Below are 23,655 nucleotides of genomic sequence, written 5' to 3'. Positions count from 1 at the left end.
ACAGCCCAGAATCGTACAGTAATATCTTCAATTATTCTAGATTTTGAGTGTGGAGCTGACCTCTTCCATCGGCAGGTATACCAGTGAATTATTTACGTCTTATCTCTTCCACCATCTCTGCGAGTCTCAGAAGACAAAATGCTTACTGACACGCCAACACGCGATGCTATCTCACACACACACAGAATACAGAGTATGACAGCAAGCTGCTACCATGTTTTGTTTGCCCGCTTGTCTGCATTTATAGGAAAGGATGAAGACACTTGATGCAAAAGAGGGCCTGAGGAAAGCAGAGGTGGCACGTTTTGTAGCACTAAGTCGCTATCAGTGCTAGGTGTGTGGATGTGTGTCCTGAATGTGTGCTTAAATCCCAAGGTTCTGTCAGACATGCGAATGCTACACCAGATGTCCAAATGTTTGTGGACACCCTCTCTAATGAATGCATGCAGCTACTTTAAGCTTGTCTAGTCACTGTATAGAAATACTGGCAATAGAAAAGGCAGTAATGATTGGGCTAGAGGGGTATAAAGCCCACCAGCATTGAGCTGTGGAGCAGTGGAAGAACTGTGTTTTCTGGAATGATGGTTGGTGCTCCATCCAATACTTTTGGGATGAGTTGAGGAGTTAAGGATGAGATGGGGTGGGGTAGTGACCATCCAACATCCTGTAGAAAGCCTTATTCCCTGGACTAGAGACGGTTACTCCAACAAAAGCAGGACAGACTCTTTTTTAATACCCCTGATTTCTGAAAAAACAAAAAAAGTTCGACAGAAAGACTTCTGTCGATATAGTGCTTATATATAGCTTATCAGAATCAGAATCAGAATCTCTTTATTTCACCAAGTATGTTGCACATACAAGGAATTTGTCTTGGTGAGAGCAACACGTATGACAAGTAACAAAAAAACACAGAACACAGTCTTAAACTAAAGGAAAAATGACACTAAACAATAAATAGGGTAGGGGATAAATTAAAAAAGTAATAAGTACTAAAGGTAGTAAAGAGCTGATATTTACAGAAAAGAACATCTGTACAGTGTGCAAATAGACATAGTGCAAATAGGCAGAGTGCACAAACTATGACTAGTTTATACTAGCATTCGTCCACAGTTAGCCACATTAGTCTACTGAGTCATGGTAGTTCTGTTACACACACCTGAAGGACAAAAAGGGGAGGTTTCAGGCCAGCGGCTGTTAAAACGGCAGCTTGTATTGTTAAAATGTCAACGGCTTTCATCGAGTTTTATATACTGACCATCATAAATCTGCCTCTTTAGCAGGTCTTACCTGTCTGCTTCCCTGCCTTACTGCAGCTCAGTAGAAAGATGTGGGGTGATAATAGAGGAATATTTCGTCTCCAGTCTGCAGTACGGCATTACAAAGATAGTGCCTTTTAATATGTCCAGGGTGACAAAGGATGCACACATGGAAGTAATAAAGTATGCTAGGCTTCATCCGAGATATGATTAACCATTGTAAATTAGTTTTTGAGGGCATTGAGCTCAGTGTGACTGTACTAAAGGGGATGTTCACTGAGGGACAAATCTGCTAACGATGTACGTCACTGCATATTGTGTTTTGGTCTTAAAAATGACTATCATGCTTCATGGATGTCCAAACGCTGCAACACACACTCTATTTATTCAGATCCATTTATACACATGGAATCTTTCCCTACTAAGACTGTCTGTTTCCAAGCTAAAAGATGTGAGCTGTACAGGGTTAGGATATTATCATTAGCTGAGCTAACTTGGCCTCAGCATTAGTTCGTTTACATATAGACTGGCTGCCTTTCTCTGTGTACATTTCATGTCATATGTGATCTACTGTGGCTTTCTGTGGTCTTGATATGGCTTTAATTTAATGCAGTACTGTCACTGCATTAACTTTACTAACAGCCCTCTGCCCTACTTTTGTAATTGCGATTTAATAAAATTCTGAAGTAATGGAAACACTGTAATTTACTGTTTGCGGTAGGTGCTGTGGCCCTTTAACGCCAATAATAAGATCAAAGGGTTGAAACATAATTAAAATTAGTTGCTATCAAAATCTTTTGATAATGTAATGCAGAGATCTGAACACGAAACACCCAGCATTGGACGGTGGGTGTCCAACGACAGTCCCTGACCTCCACTATGGTCCTGTGTCTGGATTAGGGATGTCCCACACCAGGCATATTTTAATGGACTGGGTACTGGCTATTATAATCCCAATCCAGCTCTGAGTCTTTGTTTTAACCACGGTGTTCGGAGCGCCTCCTGGTGTCCACAAGACGCTATTAACGAATATTATTGTCCAGCCGGCTGCAACAGTGCAGACGTTTCTCAGAAGATAAATAAAAGAGTTGAGAGTCTGCAGTGTGAAACTATTTTACTGTGGAACATGAAAACAGACCCTTTATAAAACTATAACTGAAACACTCTGTTTTGCGGGAGAACCGCTCACCTTTCTCTGTTTATTAACCAGCACTGAAGAGCCCATTCAGAGTGCTAATGCTAATACACACGCTATAACCCAAATCACACACAGCACATTCACCCAGTCAAATAAACCAGTCATTTCACACCAGTAGACCAACAACAACAAAAGAAATCAGGAAGTGACCTGACTGCAGTGTTTTGAAAAAGCTGGGAGCTGATTGGTCGGGGAGAAAAGTCTGGATTACAAGATAATAAACATATTATAAAGCACTCATTTAAAGAAATGTCTTTACTAAACTAAATTAATCAGTTGCTACTAAAAATAAAGGGATTTTACTTATTTTATTTATTTATTTATTATTATTTTAATCAGCAGCTCTATCTGATCTAAACTATGTGACTGTGTTATTTATACAAACACAAAGATCAGATTGGATTAGTATCGGTCGATCCTCAGCATTAAGAGTCTCAGATTCAATCGAGGGGGCAAAATGACTGGATCGGGACATCCTTTGTCTGGATGAAATCAAATCCTCACAACCTAATAAAGCCTTCATGGAGGAGTGGAAGCTGTCACTGCAGCAAAAAGGACATTTCTGGACATTTACTGTATCATAACACACATATGACTAACTCTTGTACTATAGAACTGATCTTTTGTAGCATTTAGTTCCACCACTCATCCAACACACCTGGCACTAATAATCAGATGCTCCTAAAGACCTTGATTAGAAGGTCTAAAACTAATTTCTGCAAGAGAGCAGCTCTCCAGGAGCAGGATTAACCCTTAGGAGTTGTGCTGATTTTAGGGTATTTTGGAGTATGAGTCTGAACCACCTGTAGATGTTTTATGGAAATGTTGGGATGCCTTACAGAATCAAGAGTTTGTAACACCTCCACTGGCAGAAATCATAACTTGCAAGCATTTTTTATAGCCAGCTAAACGTTTCAGAGAAGGCTTCTGGTTCTTAGGGTGTATTCTTAGGGTGTTGTATATGCATACATGTATAATATGTTCAATATAATGCTTAGATCAGGGATTCCATTTTTATTTTTTACCTAACCTATACATATTGTTCCCACGTTTTATATTGACTTACTTAAAGGTTTAAAAAAATAAAGACAGCTAAAAACTAGCAGCCCCATTCTCATACCATCATGGCCCACTAGGGGGCGTGCACTGCATTGGTCATTACTCAAACATTTATCAATTAATGCAAATGAATATACAAAATTATGTAATTATGTAAATGTAATGTAAATCAAACTTTCCACTTCTAATGGATAAGCACCCCCAATATAGCAGTGTGTGCATGTAAGTGTGCAAGGTGGAAAAAGAAGGCTTCCTTCACCTGCCCTGCAGGTCGTTCAGATCGAGGCGTCCTCCGTAGTGTGTGGCTGAAGAGATGGTGACGACGCGGGAGCACTGCCCGCTCTTGGCTGAATTCCTCAACGTGTCCAGCAGCAGGTTGGTCAACAGGAAGTGTCCCAGATAGTTCAATCCGAAGTGCAGCTCGAAACCGTCCTCTGTCTTCCTCTCTGGGACGAGCATTACACCCGCTAGAGGGGAGGGAAATGGCAGATAAGCTGTTATAGTAAGAGGGTGGTTGCGAGATGCACAATGGTGAACTGCATTACTGATGGACGGCAGGAGAGGGCAAAGGGCCTTTTACCGCTTGTTCCTTTTCATGAAGCGTTTTTACATGGCCAATTTAAGTCTCCATTGAGAGCAAGCCGCAGGAGGATTCTCCAAATCGGAAGGCGTAATAGGAACTGAGGCGCAGGAGCTGTTAAAGCACAAGTCTGAGGCGTGCAATTGGAGTCCAAGTGATGTGGCAGACTAAATCGCCTGAGAAATTCTGAGTCAGTCAGTCCCTGTGTGGGAAAAAGAGGCTCTTGACTAAAGTGGAGAGGGTTTCAGTGGCTTTGGAAATGTTTGTCGGAAAATCCGATGATACCGAAGAGGGCATCCTGAGCAAAAGAGAGGGTGAGGAGGGTCGGATATCTCCGGTAGATTGGTTCTGGTGCCCTCTCGTGACCCATTTAGCACTTCCACAAGGGCACTCGAGCTGTTAAGTGACTACGGCTAAAGGCTAAAGTGGACTTGGCCCGAGAAAACTCAAAAGTTCGTCACCTTTATAAAAAAGCGCCTTCCTGAAAATGCAGAACACATGGCTTCTCCTGGGAACGACGACTTAGAATTTAAGGCTGCATTATGAGGACAAGATAACACACTACCTTATTTCTACATATCACAACCCTCTGCAGTCTGAGGGCATTTTCTCGATTTTTAACCACTTTCTTAAATTTGTTTTAAGGGCACTCGATATTAGATAATACCCACATATTTTAGATCACAATCTCAGCTCTCTTTATAACGACCCTATGTGACCCAGAGCACTGTGTGAAGAGATACTCTGACCCTAAACCTGAAAGATGTAGTCAAATATTAGAAATTCTTCATATTTCCTGTGAAAAAATAATTACACATGTGGACAAACTGACTTGGTGCTTGAAATGGGTTTACCAGAGTTCCTGAGTTCCACTGCATTTACATTTATGGCATTTAGCTGACGCTCTTATCCAGAGCGACTTACAAGGTTACTCGTATCACAGAAGTGGGCCAATGGAGTGTTAGGAGTCTTGCCCAAGGACTCTTATTGGTGTAGCACAGCCCAGTCACCCAGACCGGGAATCGAACCCCAGTCTCCAACATGGTGTGGTAGCTCAGTGGCAGGTAGAGGTGTTATCTGTTGCGCCACACCAACCACACACAAAACCACTGATGGACGCACAAATCCACCAGTTAGACACAGCGGGTGGCAGAGATGAGCATCTCGACTCGTCACAATAGCCTCATAACTTTGGATGTGAGTCACAGTATTTGTGTATTATGGTTAAGATATTAATAGAAACATTAGTTAGCTGTGATATAGGACACAGGACATTGACAGGACGTAAACAAAGCTACAAATACAGCCTGAATGTGAATTGCCTGTTTTTGTGATGTCAAAGTCTGCTTCCTTAGCCTACAGCAGTTTAGTTCTGTCCATTCACAGTCCATTTTACTTTATATAAGGACTGTTTTGGCTTGGACTGCTTTGTGAATGAGGAAAGCAATACAGGGTAGCCCATCAGAACAGGCATTTTACATCAGTCTTAAAGGCATGGTGGCAGAAACAGCCTGTCTATTTAAGTTTGAGAGACAAAGAGAGGTTGGAAAACAGTCATGCAAGAATAAATTAGGACTGTTTTTGGTACATAAGCTCACACAGACATGGTAAGTGGACTCCAGGGGGAAAAACAAATGCTTGAAAACTATCCACCCTATTTCCATTGAATAATGCGGGGGTCCATCTTTGTTTACTTTGTGTTAGAACCTCAGTGAGACAGCAGATCCACTGATATAGAGTAAAACCACAGTGATAATAAACATACAGTGACGAGTATAATAGGCTCAGTTAGAGGGAGTCACAGTAATTAGAAAAAGAGGAGAATTTCACTTGATGACCTGCGTCTACGGCTGAAGGAGCTCGATTTAAAACATCTATCCACACATCCATACGTATGCCGTACTGTTTTGTGGAGGGGACATCAACACCAGAACGTTCTTACCCAGAGAGGTCGTTCAGTTATGGAGCTCTGGTGAAGCGAACGTGATGGGTGCTTGGGAGACACTTAGCTCTTATTTGATAAACTTAGAAGAATCACAGAAGCTACATAAGCCAGTTAACCTTCCACAGAATGGTAAGAGCAGGCGTATCAACCACAGACGCAGGTCCTCTTCTTCTCTAGATCTTCTAATACTCCTAAATAACATTAACTTTAAATAGCCTGTTGGAATGTTGGGTTAGCATGGATAGCCACTTTCTGATCAGCGTCCAGAGCAGTAGCTTTCTTCAGTCTGTATTCACTGTGAACACAGTACGACTATAAACCATTTGATACGATATGATCAGAAGTTCTGCACAAAGGCAGAAGCAACAAACTCTGGAAAGTGGGCGTTGCAGAATGAAGTGGATACGGTATTTGCCCTTTAATAAAGGCCTGTATTATTTTCACCATCTCTTGGCTGATCAAATCTTTTACAGAAAATGCTGTAGATGATGCTTAAAGCACACAATAGACACTTGTAGCTGATGTAGCTGATGTACATATTGCAGTACTGTGACAGCCAGTATTGCAATTCCAATAGGTACTATAAATTGTGCAGCCCTACATAGAGATCACTGCAGATCACCCTGACCCACTTTATTTTTTGGCTTCCGCTCAAGGTATTTGGGCATCATCACCTTCTGCAAGGTTCTATTTTGACAGCAAATCTGGGATAATTTTAGAAGGAGGGGGTATTTCAATATGGCAGGGGAATAATCTGTGCTAAATCCTTGCCAAAGATCAAGCACCCCCTATTGTCTGTGCCCACTGCCTATTCCCCATGCACCAATAAGCCTTTGCAAAAACACATGTTTCATCATAATTGTGCTCTTAACAGAATTACCGCTTGGCCCCCCTGGAGTGTGCGGTAATCAGGATTACAGAAACGTTTAGTCCGACGATGCACTTCAAAACATAATGAAACGTTACGTGTTTTTAATTATACAAATAAACCGGACGACCACGGACAAAACAGTGCAGCTGCATGACCTGCAGGACCTGTAAAGAGATAAATAACAATAAAAAAGCAACAACAAAAAAAACGTCATTAGCATAGCAGCGCGATTCTCTAGAGAGAAAAACCTGCGTCTACTGACGGGGTTCGCCTCGTACCCACAGTGCCTCGTGCCACTTTTCTTCCGAGGCGCAGAGGGGGTCAAGCAGTGACCTTTCTGCATCATTAGGTCCTCAATGGGGCGGCACAAATGCGTTTGTCCTTCAGCTGTTATCAGCAGGAAGGGATGTGCGCCATGGAGAATGAATGAGCGAGAGAGGAAGAGATAGAGTGAGAGAGATGGTGAGAGAGAGAGAGAGAGACATGGGGGGGTGGGAGGACGTGAGGGAGGGAGGGAGCGTGAATTATTAATTCTCCCCCGTACAGAACGGAGTGTGACTGTTCCTGTCGTTTGGAGACACTCCCCGGGGAGGGCTGCTAAATAAGAGCTGTCCAGTTAAAAACAAACGACCCCTAAGGCCCCGAGGACACACAGCAGACACTTCCAAAAAAACAAAAAAATGGAAAAAAGCCCTAAAAAAACAGGAGTGCTTGGTTTCTGGTCCAAGTGGACAATTCTTAATTGCTAATTTGAACACTTTGGCACAGCCTCCGAAAGGCCCTCTGAACAAGAGCTTTAGATGTGGATTGTTCATAAAGGGTTCTGCACCACTCAAGCGTTAGCGTATTAGCAAGTAACATTCTGTTCAAGTCTAAATATCTGATATTTCACATTTTTACATTGTAATGTAAAATATTCTAGGATAATTTAACTAAAGTAATTTTATAGTCTTATTACACTGACAGATCATTTGGCTAGTTTCAAGCAGTATTTCTTGAATCAAACTAAATGATCTGCCAATAGAAAAAAGACAGAGCTCCTAATAAACACAGTTGTTATAACACACTCTGAGATGAAATTACATCAAAATTGACAAAAGCAGCCTTTACAACTAGCCCAGCCCATTCCCTTCCTCCATCCTCTACTCACACACTACATCGCAAGCTGTATCAGGTAGGCACCTCCCTTTCTAAGTTGCTGTCATTTATGATCTGATCAGCAACCTATTCACCCATAGTTATACATTTAACTACACCAAACTGACAAGATACAATAGCTAATAATTGAGGCTGTTGTGGCCATTTATGATTGTGACCAGCAGCATGTAACATTAAGTGAACTAATACATAACATATGAGGATCTTACACCTAATAATTAAGGTTGCTGAGGCATTTAAGGATCTGATCAGCAACACTTTCATTGGGACAAGGAAGATGACAAGATCCTAAACCTTAACCTAACAGTTAATGTTACACATAACCTTCCCTTCATCCATCCACTAATCAACCGCTATATCCCAAGCTTTTGACAAGGGGTCATCAGGTAGGCTCCTCTCTTCGTCTGCGTATCGCTGAATTTCACATTTTGTTAAAAATTGAATACAGCCAAAAAAAAGTTTACATAGGTTTATGTCAGTTGTTGTTAAAAGCTTATATAGGTGTCATGTAGCCTCATGGATGCTGTCCTTCAGTAAAGTGTCACCAATTATGCCAAATGATAATAATCAAAGCACCTACCGTTATTGACGAGAACATGCAGAGGCAGACCCTTGGATTTAAACCTCTGGACAAACTGTCGCACGGACTTCAAGGAGGCCAAGTCCAGGTACATGAACTCCACTGCAAACAAAAGCACACCGTGACATCACTACTAATGCAGCTACATGCAAACATCGATCATCAGAATCAATACAGCGCCATTTATTATACATGCTTACAGAGAACTCAAACAGAATGGCTTATGGCCTGAACACCCACAAGGGCAGCTGCACAGCACGTCCGAACGGCCTTAACACAAAACATTCGTCAACTGATTGGGTATTCAGTGCAGTTAAATTCGAATAAATCTTAATACTGCTGAGAATGAATTATAGATAGTTAAAACCTGTAAAGAGAAAGCAAAGGAGAGAAAGCTTTTTCATTGATATTTTTATGAGTAAGAAAAGACAAAGATATATAAATATTAAATACTTCAGTTACAGAATGATGACCTCCAGAATACACCGGTGTAAAAGGGAAAGGACCCTTTTTGAGGCCTGTAATTTTGCATTGCCACGGAAGCCATTATTTTGCATGCTCTTATAAACTACGCAATTCACCTACTAACCCTTTTCTGGGTTCTCTGTTCATCAAAGTACACATCCAATTAAGTATTATATCAAAGCTGAACTGCTTACAAATTACTGTCGCTGCTAAAGCTTATGTAAGGTCAAAGGGTCATGTTTTTAAATGCCGTCTTATCATGGAGAAAAACATCCAATTAGAACGGGCTGTTTTTAGTGTGCTGCTTCTTTAGCTTCATGAACACGGTTTAAGAAATTAGAACTTTTAAGTTAAATTAGAGCTTTGAGCAAGATTAGTTTTTAATTTCCATCTTTTTAGCTTCACGTTATTAAAAAAAAACTAGACACCCTGCATGGTCAGTACTTTGGAGTAACACCTTCTTTGGCATAGATCACAGCTTGTAAACACTTTTTGCAACAGCTAAGAGTCTTTCAGGTCTTGTTTGGGGGATTTTTACCCATTGTTCCTTGCAAAAGGCTTTAATGAGATTCTTGAGCTGTCCTGCTGCACTGCTTATTTAAGCTTTATCCAATGATTTTCAATGGTGTTTAGATTGGGGGTTTGTGAGGGCCATTAACCTGCTGTAGAAGCCATCCTCTTCATTTACAGCTTTTCTAAAGAAGGTGTGATGTTTACTTCCAGGATTTTCAGGTATTTAATTTAACCAATTCATCTCTCTACCAGTGAAATGTTCCCTGAGCCACTGGCTGCAAGACAAGCCCAAAGCATGGTCAATCCACTCTGTACTTAACAGTTGGACAGGTAGTCTTTCTATGAAATTCTGCACCCCTTTTGGTGACACTTTATTTTGAGAGATTCTTTGTAGATGATTAATAAACTTATAACAGAATTTCAGTAACACATCAACAACGTATCAGTGCAGCAGCAGCAGTGAAGCATCTGAATATACTGAGATAAATATCTTCAAGATGTTTTGTTGATGCCTTAATAGACCCAACCCAGCCTTACACTGGCCCCTAACATCAACCTCAACTCAAAACCTCATCCTAACCCTCATCCTCACCCTGGCCCTAGTCCTAACATCAATCTTAACTCAAAACCTAATCCTGATCATCATCCCGGCCCCTTAATCTTAACCCAATCCAGTTAAGATCAAGGTACAGACTGGTGTCATTATTAGAACTGTTAGATGATCAGTGGTTTCTCTACAACTGAATCTACATCTACAGGTCTGAACTTGAACTTAGACTCTCCAAATAAGGTGTAAGTCTTCAGTAAAAACCTCTTGATAATCTGATGAGAATTTGAGAATCTGATGAGTGTTTATTTCATTTAAAAAGGACTACTTCAAATGAAGTGTCACCAAAATAATACTCTAATATTGCTTGAAATGTTGAAAAGAATATCCTTATCATACTTATCCTTGAAATTTCGACCAGGAGTGGCCAAACTTTAGCCTGCCACTGTTATAAGCATGTATTTAAGAGTACAGAATAATATAGCTAAATTGTGCTCCATGGTAAACATCCATATTCTACAGATGCAAAAGCTGAGATTGTAGTATTATACTATAGTATTCCTGTAACCAACCAGTGTAATAATCTGATGACTCTTAAAAATCACCTGTCGAACCACTTCTTGCCGCTGATCTATCATGTATAAAGCTCTGAAGCCCGTTAGATCTGGATCTAACTAAGGCCATTTCTAAAAACGTGTCCCAACAGCTAATTTATATAATCTGATGACTTCCCCTTGTCTCTGTGTGGGAAGGTCGGAGACTCCAGAGCAGAAAGAAGAGCTTGAGTTTATCTAAGTCATTGCTCTTCCACTTGCTGCCTATGTTTAATTAGTTGTATCTTTCAGTTAATCAGGCTGGAGTAACCTTTGAGCTAATGACGACTCACAGATGAGAGTTATTACACAATTATTGGAGTGGCCATGCCTTGATTACAGAGGGCACGCACTCTCTGTGGAGGATCGCTACAGATCATATAGAAAATGAATATCTTTATGATGGACAGTATATCCAGTATTTCCAGCAGGAAGGAACAATAGATCAGTGGTGTCACATGGTTTTAAACCCTTAGAAGTGTAGCATTGCTGATGTCATTTTCCTAGTGGTTTCACTTACATACCTACTATTTACAAACAGCTATTGTACTATAATACAGGCTCTGGTTCAACCTTAGTGGACTACCTCAACTGAACCAAACCGACAGAGCTAAACACACATCGGAAGAGAAGGCACCAGCCTGTAGACTAAAAGCTAACCCAGCTCTAAGACACAACGAGAAGACAGCAGCACTATCCGGTAAGACTATTTCAGGAATAATTACGGTGTTTTTGTTACAGTGTTGAAAACTATGCATTATTAAAAAAGAAATAATAAAGACAAGGAGAGGAGAGCCGGAAGTACAGTAGATTACCTTCAGTTTGATTCACATTCACAATGTAACTATTTATATTAGCTTTCCTTCACAGCAAACAACAGAACATCGCTTAAGTGTTAGTTGTATTTAATTTCCCATGTTCTCAGTGTTCCAGGTTTTCAGATTAAGGTTAAGTACACATCATTACGCTGACAAAACCTGACCAGTAGAAAGAACCGTACTGTAAAAGCAGCAAGAGGCTAAAGGGAAGTAAAGGTTTGTAAATTGCAATTTAAGATTTTATTGGTTAAAAGTCTTAGTCTTCAGGTTTAACCCTTGGTCTGCTATTATAAAATATAACAAATACTAATACTAATATAAAATGTAACAAATACATACAACTAGTTTGCTGTGATGAAAAAAAAAAAGAATAGAACAGGAACAGGAATCGCGAGCGTAATCTGCTGTGGATACACTGCTGTAGGACGCCCATGCACAGGAAGAGGGGTTTGTAGATCTGCTGAACTTGCGGGAATATATATGTAAGATATACAATTAAAAAGAATTAAAGTCGTCACGAGCACAGAAGTGGCCTGTATGTCTGGACATTTTTGCTTTCATTTTTTTTTTGTCTAGCCATTGCTTTTGACTGCAGTTACTTTTACATTTGATACCATGTTAATAGTGTTTGACTGCTTAATATTATTGTCCCCTTCAACCTTGTAAAAATAATACTTTTTTTCTCTCAAAAACAAAAAGAACAACAATAGCTCCACTTAGTTGCATTAAAGCCAAAAAGGTACAAAACCCTAATCAGTTCACGCAGTACATCTTGCCCTATCACAGGTTTTGAGCAAGAAGAACCCCGAGGGCGTCTGAACAGCTGTTTGAGACGGCAGTTTATCAAACCCAAATCCACCCTGCAGCCCTTCCGCTCATATGCACATCATCGCTTCAGTCGACTTAGGTATCTGTGTTATGCTAATCCTGGTATTTGCTGGGTTCCTTCCCCCGCTCGCACGGCATAATAGCGAAGGTGAAACGAGGTCGCTTATTACAAAATGTGTGGAATGGCCCTCCTCTCCACACTAAGTGGATTATAGTTCGTCTTGGCCTGCGGTGGCCCTCTGCGGATGGAGTGATGCGGAGGAGTGTTGCTAGCAAAAGCTGTGCACTAGGAAGTGAGGGGGAAACGGTAATTTATGGGTGGATTCAGTCACTGACATTAATCAACAGGGTTTATTTTTGGGGGTGATCTGTTTCGGCAGGTCGGAAAAAAACAAGACTAGTTTTCAAACTGATTTGAAATCAGCTCAAAGTAATGTTCCAATTTCAGCAGTCTGAAACAAACTTAAAGAAAGAGTCGGGGTCGTAATTTCTTATTTACCAACAATTTAGAGTCACCTAGCAAAGACATGTTTGGAGCTTCTTTAGTTTTGCTGATCTTCAGTTATGACAACTGATACGTTTGTTGAAATCTGTCTTAGTCCATATGGTATTTATTATTATTAACCTCCCTCCCCCCATATTTTTTTTTCTTCCAATCTGGTGCTGCCCACTAGTAAGGGCAGGCGATACACCTAGAGGAAAGTGACGGGTCACCAGTGCCGCCACACCAGCTTACAGATGCCTGTGCCGGCCAACATTCGCTTAAGAGTTATGTGGGGAGAGAGCATGGTCAATTGTGCTCTCTTGGAATCTGGTCACTGATGGCAAAGCGTGCAAGGCTCAGGATTCAAACTCAGGATATCTCATCATCATAAAACAAACTAAAGTCTAACATAGTACTAGTGTAAAGCAGAAAGTGGACTCTGTGACACTTTACAGCTCTAACAGGACCTGATTAACTAATTTCTGCTGTCCAGCCCGAATCTCTGTTTACTTGCATGGCTAATCCAAAACCACTAATGCATATAATGTTAGCATTAGCTACTTTAGAATACAGAAAACCAGCACAACACACAAAAAATCTAAAAGGGTCTTTCAAAAGGTTTGTAAAGATGTATGTCACTTGGCGCTAAACAATAACGTAAGTGTCGGCTTATGAACGTGGCTTCTCCTTATTTATCATCCGTCTCACAAAAAAATCCATTTTAAAACTCACATGCTCAGTTTTTACAAAGATTCTGACCTTCACCGATGTTTCCTTATTTGGAATTTGTTCAATTTTACGAGGTCATCTGAGGTTATAATTTTAAAAGCTGTGAATTCTTTTAAAAACTTAAAAAATCTGACCTAGACTTTTTGTTTGGACAAACTATTTTTTTAATTCTTAGGAATTCTTTATAAGACATTGGTGAATAAGGTCCATCGATTCCATAAATATCGATTTAAGATAACAGCAGATAGCAGTATATCAAACAATGTCAGCGAGAGAAAGCAACTCCAATTGAAAATTACATGCTTCCATTACGTGTTAACTCCATTAGCCTTGAAGCGCCAGTGCAACACTAAAGAAGCAAACATCAGACACTAGTTATGTCTCGGCTGATTATTCACATTTGGGGAGAAAATGGTGCAAATGATTCCCTTTTTAAGCCTTTAAATTACCTCCAGGGAGCGTCACAGAACTGGCAATCTGTGGCTGAACGTGAATAGTGGCATTTCCTTTAGTTACTACATACAGCCTGTTCCTCTGGGTCCACCATTTCCCCGGAGAATGATATGCTCCCTGCTTGCTCTTTCGCTGCTATGACCTTAGCAATATTGATCTGCATCGGTGGAGAGGGAAAGAGGGAGGGGAGGGGAAAATTGTACACAGACAGAGGAAGAGACGGGTGGGATGACTGGCAAACGATGGAAAGAGAGATGCATAATCTGTACACGCTTCGTTCTGATGTACGTTTTTGGCATTTGGTCCACATTTGAATCATGTTACACGGGTAAGAGAAAGTGGTGTTAGGAGTTTTGCTCAAGAAAGTGAACCCTAGCCTGCCAATGGGAGGGTGGTATTGTTACCCACTATGCTACACCAACCACACTGATGAATAGAAGAAAACACCTTTTCTAAAACCCCTAGGGCCTGCCGGTGGGTGTACCAACTTCTATTACCAAAAAATAGCCCCAAGTTTGTACAGAAGTCCCTGTAGTTACTGAGTAATACACCTTAGTGTGTAATAAGCTCTGGAGGGTTAAGGGCTGTAAGGTTGCTTATGATGGGCAATACTTTCCATGTACTTTGTAAAGAACAGAAAACTCATGCTGAAGGAACTGCCCATGGGCTTCTATTGTAGCTGTGTTTTAAGTCAACAGGTTTTTAATTTCTTTCTACGTACAGAGCACTAAAAAGCACTAAAACCACTGGCTGTGGAAATGGACCGTATGTTACAAAGCAGACATAGATTCCTTTAAAGAACCAGCTTTCGCTCACAAGACCCCTTTACAATACAGTCAAAGGGGTTTCAGGTACCTGTGGCGATGAATAACACTCCAAAAAATAGTGGTTCTCACATCACTGTGAATGTGCTGGATGGAGCTCACAAGCTTACAAGATCTCAACTACTTTCTTTAAAATGAGAAATTTGTGTTCCTTTTAACCATGTTTATTTTTACCTGAATCTGTTCTAATGTGATTTACAGTAAAAAAAAAAAAACTCTCTAATTGCTGAGACAAATGGCTTTAAATATTGTGTATTAAAATAACTAATTAAAAAAAAAAAAATATATATATATATATATAATGCAACCCTACAAAAAAAGTCTTCATAATTTTCAATGGAATACTGTAGCATTTCTTTTGGCCCATTAATTATTAAACTAAATATGCCAGATTTAAAAAGTCAAAAAGGTCAAAAAGTGAAAAACAGCAAAAATGGAGATGCTTGTTTTTTGCCTGACGGTATGTTTCATTTTAGCAAGTTTTTACACAGTTTTTTAGCTGTTCCTAAAAACACATAGTTCTAGCCTCTGCTTTGGATGCAAGTACCTTTCTTGACTTAGCTACTCGACCGCATAATTAAACTAATTATAGTCACGCAATCACTGTAATTACCAGATGCATTACACTAATTGCCCTTTTCAGAGTGTGGGATAGGCTTCAATCTGGCAACCCTCTATTAGCATCACATACTGACAGATTCTGGTATTTCACAAACTAACAGCAGAGTCGAGTAGCCAAACGTTCGCATGTTTAATAAGAGCTTCATAACGTAAACAGAGGCCTGAATTATGACTGTAGTAGTCTGATAAGTGCTTTCTTGAGGTCTTCGACTGAGGTGACCGAGTGCAGAGGATAATAAGCAGGATAGACAAATGATGGACTTGACGCTGTGCATCACGAGGCAATGATCAATGGCGTAACATACATTTAACAGTGTGTGTGTGTGTGTGTGAGGGCTGCACAATATGGACAAAACACAACTACTGTGGTTATACTGCTTCACGGCTGTTGTACAGCTGTACATTGGCAAGAACCTGGTGATACAATCCATATAGTGATACAGGGAATAGGTTTCAGTATATTGCAATATATTGCAATACTGGAGATAAGACGATATATTGCAATTTAAAAAAAAAAAAAATTATAGGCAAAGTGCCATCATATGTATATTTTTTTTTGCCAATTACCCATCCCCCTTGTTAATACTCTGCCCCTACCACATGTAATGCTCCAGACACTGGGAGGGTGAAGACTGACACGTCAGCCATTGCCTCTTTTCGAACTGCCACCGGTGCAACATCATTGGGCAACTAATGCACTCAGAGGAAAATGACGGGTACCCAGCTCTGATGCGACGGCTAGCAGACACCCAGGCCGGCCAGCATCACACCGAAATGATGTAGGTAGAGCGAGTGAGCAACCTACCCACCCAGAGAGAGCAGGGCCAATTGTGCTCTCTCAGAGTCCGGCTGCTGATGGCAAAGCAGGACGTCCCAGGATTCGAACCAGCGATCATACTGGCAGTGTCTTAGACTGCTGGCCCACTCAGAGCCCTGCTGCAGTTCTTTTTTTTATGAACTGAAGTAAAACAGCAGCTTTCATCAGCACATCCCATTATTATGCGACTTCATTTCAATGACATTTGGAACTGAATATCTCTAAAACAGAACGTCAGGTTGCTTATATTTACTCTAACAAGACTCCGCCAGCACTCTTCCCCTACATCTCGCTTGTTTTCAACATAAAAGAGCTAGAGATGTCTCCCAGAGCATTTCTGAAAAGTTGAACTTTTGAAAGCGATCTGCTTTGATGGGAGAAAAACCACCCGCGGCAACTTTTTAAAAGCTTTTCTGGCTGCACTCTGACCACCTTGCAGCCGCCTCTGTTTGGTTTATATGTAAAATATGTGCTGACTAGGAAACAACCTAGTGTGAACACAACCTTAGGGTGTTTTCACTGAGAGGTAGGTCTATTTTTAAAGGATAAATTAAGCGCTACACTGAGTTTTTCTCACTTTTTTGAATGAAAAACAGCAGTTTGAGGATGGATGGATGTAAACACTGTTAAAGCTTCTAAATGTACTGTTCACTCTCCAGTCTGTGTATAAATCCATATATGGAAACTAAGCTGCAAATCCACTGTTTTTGTGATGTCACAAAACCCAGAAAAAAATAATCTGCCTATTCAACTACTGCAGATTAGCTACTTTAAGTTGCACCCATTGTTAATACAGATATACAGCTTGTCTAGTGTCCTTAGAGAAGTACTGCCAACAGAATAGGACTGCAGCAGATAACCATGAACCTAATGGTTACGAGCTGCCTAATGCCAGGTGTGAGCTAGAGGGGTATGAAGCCTATAAAGCTATAACAGGACATTGTCCCAGGCTGTCCTAATGAGTAGCAATTTGTGACCTCCCTAAAGCCTTGCCCAGTGAGTGGAGCATGCTGGGATTTTAAGAATGAAGAGGGTGACTGAGTTTCAGGTAGTAACTGGTCACAGTTCATTCCCTCTCTCCCATACACACACACACATACCAGTACTGTACTACTGCTCAAACTGCTGTTTTTAGATTTGAAAGCACTGCTCCACAGCTCAATGCTGGGTGGGGGGCTTTATACCCCTCTACCCAGCCCGCATTAGGCAGCATGGTGCCAATAGGTTCATGTTTTTCTGCTCCAGAGAGTCCTATTCTATTGGCAGTACTTATCTACAGTGACTAGACAAGCTGTATGTGTGTGTGCATTTGCACATCTGAGTGTCAGCAATGGGTGCAACTTACAAAGTAGCTAAATGTACTCATTAGAAGGGGTATGTATGTATATAAAGTACTTCCCCCTTTCGCTCCTCATTGCTCCTCTCTAGCAGCTCAATACACAATAAAAGTACACAGTAGAAGATTTTTTGCGAATGAGACGTGTGAGCGTTGACACAGTTAAAAGGTTCTACACCAATTCAAGCTAGATCCTAGAACCGTTTAGGAGCTTTTATGTAAGTGTGGACCCCACAAAACAGGAAAAGCAGGCAGACAGTACTTGACCGTGTTACATGGTTCCATACCTGCAGTTGGATCATATGAAGGCTGAGGTTCATCCAAACATCGGAAGAACATCTGTGACTGGTCAAGCTGAATACAGCTCCCAATATTACATTCACTGATTGGCTAGATGGTCACACCAAAGGCAACATTATTTAGAAAATGACTTATTGTACACCTTTAACACACACACACACACACACACACACACACACACACACACATACACGTACACGTACACACTCACCTGCCTTGCCCAATGTGTAACCTGTGTCTTTCATCACAGCCACAGTGTAATAACAAAATTACTGTTGTTCAGCAAATATCAAATCAATACATATTAGCATTTGGAGGAAATTCAATTTTACAACATTGGGGAGAGAACATGAGCTATTTGTCTTCCTTTATGGCTTTCTGCTTCCTTCTGCTTCCTTTCTGTCTCTCTCCCTCTCTCTTTCCCTCTCCAAATCCGAAGTGCTTTTCTCCCCGTCGCTCTCATTCATATACTTATGTATAATCCTCTTAAGATTTGCCAAGGAATCCCAAAACACACACTCTCGCATGTATCTCCTGGACCCCTTTCGCCTGCTAACGTTTTGTTGTTTTCGGCAAACTCTGTCTCCCACCTCTCCCACATCTCCCACTTCTCTTATCTTTCCCAGTCCGACGAGCTGCTCTGAGGGCCTGAGAGAGTTTTTTAGAGCAAATCCTGAACATTACAGCTTCATATCAGTGTGTCTTTATTTTTGGGAAGCTGTAGTAGTAGTAGTGCTGGTGTGTGTGTGTGTGTGTGTGTGAACAGAATCACTAAGGCTGGTAAGCCTCTGGCCAAAAGAACTCAAGTTAGTGCCTGCTTTGCTACTTATTATTCTGCCTTATCGAGATTCTAATTCGAGGGCGTCTAGCAGAGCCCACGCCGCTCTGTGATGTGTGGAAGTGAAGGTGAGCAGAGAGCAATGCTTAAAAATAGAGGTTCCTAAATGGTTCCTGGCAGTTCTAGGAAAGTCATTTAATCAGAAGAGAAACATCCTCCATGTTCTACAGAGCTACTTTAGCTCTAACACATCTCTTCTTTAGTGAAGCAAGAGAGGTTTCCTATAGGGACATGCTCCTGAGAACCCTTTTTGGCCAGTGTGTGACAGTAACCTTCAAGATCAAGCATGTTTTCATTACTGATAATGCATAATGAAAGGAATGACCACAGGAGGTCATTCCTACCTGTGGCCATCAAATTCTATAACTCCTCCCTCAATGTCTGACACTATTATACTGTATACTACTGTACTTCAATGTAATATGTGTGCAACTCGGGTGCAATAACTTTTCATATTTATTTTCACAGTTATTACCACTATGGCAATTTACTATATTCATATAATTGATATATATGTACATATTTAACATTTTCTCATTTTTTTCTCTCTTTGTTTTCAATTTATTTTAATAAAATAATTTAGTGTTTATTCTTACATGAACGGTTGCAACTGTTACAACTGCAATTTCCCTCCTAAGATCAATTAAGTATTTCTGATTCTGATTCTGATTCTAACGCTAATTGGTCACAATCAATAACAATGAATATATAAGTATAATTCTATAATTCATGACGAATACAAGTGGACAAGTAAGTACAGTGAGAGGACTGAGAAGACTATTAACACCTCTGTTCCTGTATGTATGTCCACACTTCATCAACTTCATCACTACATTACTGTCTTAATTAACCTCAGTTGAACAGGCCCTAAAATTGAGCCCTGTGGGACCCCACTAGATATACCAAACCAAATGGTTACCAAATAATAATTCACAATAGTTTCTGCAATAGGAAACAGAATAACTAGCCTGGATGAGGATGTATCTACACACTCCATGTTTTTCCCATGTAGCATGTTTTATTCAAAGCTACTTAAAATGCTAGGTACATGTAGTGTCAGGTATCTTGTCCAAGTACTCTTAAGCACTCTTATTAAGACAGCAGTGGCCATTCCCGCCTGTATAAACCCTCTGGACGAGTTGGAGAAAAGGGGGATGCTTAAAGTAACACACAGTAAATGTGTCAGTGCATGACATCAAGAGCCTGGTTCTAATGATCAGCTGTACCTCCAACTTCGGGTCAACAAAACCCAGGACTCATTGGGGACCCCTGGTTGTGTCTCAGGGTAAGAGCCTTAAACCCACACTGCTCCAAGCTGTGCTGCTTCCAGACTATACCCAGTTAGGCAGCATATTGGCCTTCAAGTGGATCAATTGAGTACAACTAAGGCTATGTTCACATTACCAGGCTGAATTGACTGACTCAAATCTGATTTTTATATGACTTTTATATGTGGTTCTAGCATCGCGGTTCAGGGAGAGATTCATTCACCGCCAAGACAGCCAAATCCAATTGGAGCAAAAATCTGAATTGATTAATGAAGCAATGATTAATGAATAACATCTCAGATACAGCTGCACTGTGCACTCCTACCTTACTGTGGGTGCAATAGTCATCAAAATTATTTCTTTTACACTTACCTATCTTGATATCACCTTGTTTATTAGACCAGAATTCAGCTTTTGTGAAATACTATTCAGGGAGAAAACGCTGTTATCGGTATGTGATGAATATGGAAACAAAAAAAAAAACTGTGGTAAGATTCTCGTATTGCACAGCCTCATTAGATCAGAAGCTCTCTGAGAAGGACAGGTTGAATAGGAACCCTGCAGATGTTCTTCTCCCGATGGGGATCCCAGTCTTGGTAATGAATGGCTTGCCATGTGGTGACATCATATGTGTTTTTTCTCCTCATTATGAACCGTTAGGCTGTCTCGTTATGAAGTAAATATATCAGCCAGCCAACAGATCAGACGTCTTCTGGTCAATCACAACAATGTTTCACCTCCATATCATCATCATCATCATCATCATCATTATCATCCTTCTCCTCCACCTATCTCTCTCTTACATATATCAATCTACTGTGCTTGGCAGAGTGTGTGGTAACAAGAAGAGCCTGGCCACATTCTGCCAGTGTGCCAGCTGGTGGATACCATGATTGGCGTCCTGCCATCACCCAACACCAACAAAGATGTCTTCTTTCCCCCCAAAGTGACGCCAGCACACACACACATACCCCCCCCCCCCCAGTGCAGTAGTCCCCAATTAAGTGCACACAGGCATTTGGTGCTCATGACTCATCTTTTTTGTTGTTTGTTATAATGTTTAATACACTACCATGGTAAAACATCACCGTAAATGTTAAACTGAGCATTTTTCTAGTCTCTTTACTCTTTGAGCTCACAGTGGTCGTACAGAAAGTGGTGCAGTTCGTTGAGCTCTGAGTCGAGTTGTTGTGGCCCCCTGTCATTCATTTGTGAATCCTTAAACAGGGACGACATTAGACCTAATTTACTGGGGCAAATGTTGCTGTGACCCACTAAAATCATTGCTAAAAAAAATCACCTTTTTTCCTGGATCGCTGAGCAGAACTACAGGACACACCACGCAAAGTTACTTCAGGCCCTCAATTTCCCATAACGCCCAAGCGCTTTGCCAAAGGTTTGAGCAGCTAATGCATTTAATCAGAGCCAGTTTACTTCGTTTTTGAATGGATGGACATTCGTAATGCTATGGCAATGATATGCCAATAGCTGTATGTTTTGGTTGAAGATACTCATAGAAGCTACCAACAATAACTACATAGCAGACCATAAAAGCATTAATTAAACTAACAAAGGCATCAGTTATCAGCATAGGCTTTATTTTTGCTAGCAGGTAAACAGAGCATTGATAACAAGAGCAAGTCAGTGTTATGAAATAGCCAACATAACAGTAAACTACTCATTTATTAGGACACACAATGCCAAAAACCTGCTGTTGGTTGTTAGTTGCAGCTGGAGGCTGAGCAGTGAGTGGAGTTCGTCACTGTGATGCAGCAACAAGCGGTTTGTTAAGGAACTATAACCTTAAAGCATATTAAATGGTTCGTTCACAACTCAGTTTATTTATTTCTTACTTTGTTTCTTTTCAGAACTGCTGTATAAATGCAGAAAACACCCAAAGCTGCGTGTTATCATAAAAATAACAGCAAGACTGTAAGGAAAAACGACTGCTTTATCACAGCCGTGCTGTTTTTTCACTATAACGCACTCCCTATCATGTTCTATTGCTTTAGTAATGTTATTACTACCACTATATTAACATATTATTATTACTTGAATTAATAATAATTTACTAGTGATATTATTCTGTGTATCCCAGTACAACAAGAAAACCAGCTGTAATGTAGAACATTGGGTCAACATTTTCATGATGAATAGACCAATAGAAATGATCAGAAAAAAGCTTAAAATAGGAGTACACTGTTTTGCATTGCCTTCTATTGAAAGTTAAGAAGGTTTTTTCCTTATCCTGTAAAGTTTCCGCTTTGGAGATACAAGGTATTTCCAAGGTTTTGACAGGGACAGAAAACTACAAAATCAATATTATATTCAAGTATTTAAATTTTTTAGGCCAAATACTTCTGGTGGACTGACCCAACGAATAGAAACAGGTTATCAGAGACATTTACTATTCAAGACGTCTATTATTGATGACAAACCTGTTTGCCTCCAGAAGAGGACAAGATCCTGCCCGCTGTAAAAAATACTGTACCAGCCACACCTCTTGCACAAGGCAGTCGTGGTGGTCCGTCTTCACAAAGGTGAGACAGATTGTCCTTCTTCGAAGAGGAGGAGGCTGGGAGACAGATCGGACAGTAAATCGGAGGAAGAATGGGTGTGATAAGATTTATCTGTCTCTCTGCGGTGGAAATCAATAAGGCACATAAATGCAGGGAAGGGGAGGCGGAAGTTTTTTTCTAATTTCTTTACACCACAGCTTGCAGTGATTGCCGTGGCATAGGTGTTATCTCATTAGAAAGAAGAGCAACTGTCCTGATCCTCAAGGTCAGATTGATAAGTGCACACACTTACACACACAGACATCCTGTGTCTTATGTTCACATAGGATGTTCACAAACTTTTGGAAATTTAGTGTAGTATATCCTCAAAATGATAATCTTATTAAGCAGTGCAACTTACATAACCAGTACAAAAGCAGGTGGATCCAGCATCCAGATGCCTAGTTTTGATGACTGCCCGTGGTATCCACCAAAGATGGCAAATGAGGGACCTTCAGACAGCACAACAGGCGCTCGCTTCACATGGGGGTGCCAAAGTAATTGCATCACATGAAAAGTGTACAGTCTTTTTGGCATAGGCATACAATACAGTTCAGTTCAGCTGAGAGGAACTGCGAGGAACATGAGCTATTCAGTTAAATGAGGGTCATCTCGTGTGGTGTGGGTCATCTCGGACCATTAGTGACCTAAGCCAGAAATGACATGAAAGCACATGGCTGAAGCTGCAGCTTCTGTTACCGTAGGCCTGGAAACTGCATTATACAGTGCCCACCATACGCTTGCCAGCTCACATCCTGACCTCCACAGTTTCCCTGAAATGCTCCAACCTAAAAAAACGTTTCATTCTGAGGTTACCAGACAGTTGCTTAGAGAAGCCCATGTCTGAAGAGTGCTAAGGAGTCCAAGGTTGAAAGAGTCAGAGAATGTATAAAGCTTGGAAATGTGATTCAGCTGACAGTTCCTAATTACAGCTGGTGACCTGTCTCAGGTGACTTTCTTGGTGCAATTCACAGGCTTTGTTTGCATTTCCTGTATTTCCTTGTTACGACACTAGC

At 40.7% G+C, this 23,655-nt stretch overlaps 1 protein-coding gene across 2 annotated transcripts in view; it reads right to left on the bottom strand.

Annotated features, from left to right (window-relative positions):
• dhrsx (dehydrogenase/reductase (SDR family) X-linked) overlaps positions 1 to 23,655 on the bottom strand; it is a 72,229-nt gene that overhangs the window by 10,828 nt on the left and 37,746 nt on the right. For both annotated transcript variants that reach the window (XM_072657307.1, XM_072657305.1), the window contains exons 4-5: positions 8,648 to 8,749; positions 3,773 to 3,980 (exon numbers count right to left, since the gene is read on the bottom strand). In XM_072657307.1, coding sequence (XP_072513408.1) covers positions 3,773 to 3,980; positions 8,648 to 8,749 — 310 coding nt within the window. The remainder of the gene's footprint in view (positions 1 to 3,772; positions 3,981 to 8,647; positions 8,750 to 23,655) is intronic.

This window comes from Salminus brasiliensis, chromosome 15 (assembly GCF_030463535.1).
Source record: "Salminus brasiliensis chromosome 15, fSalBra1.hap2, whole genome shotgun sequence".
Classification (NCBI taxonomy): domain Eukaryota; kingdom Metazoa; phylum Chordata; class Actinopteri; order Characiformes; family Bryconidae; genus Salminus; species Salminus brasiliensis.
This window is presented reverse-complemented; position numbering and strand designations above follow the sequence as displayed.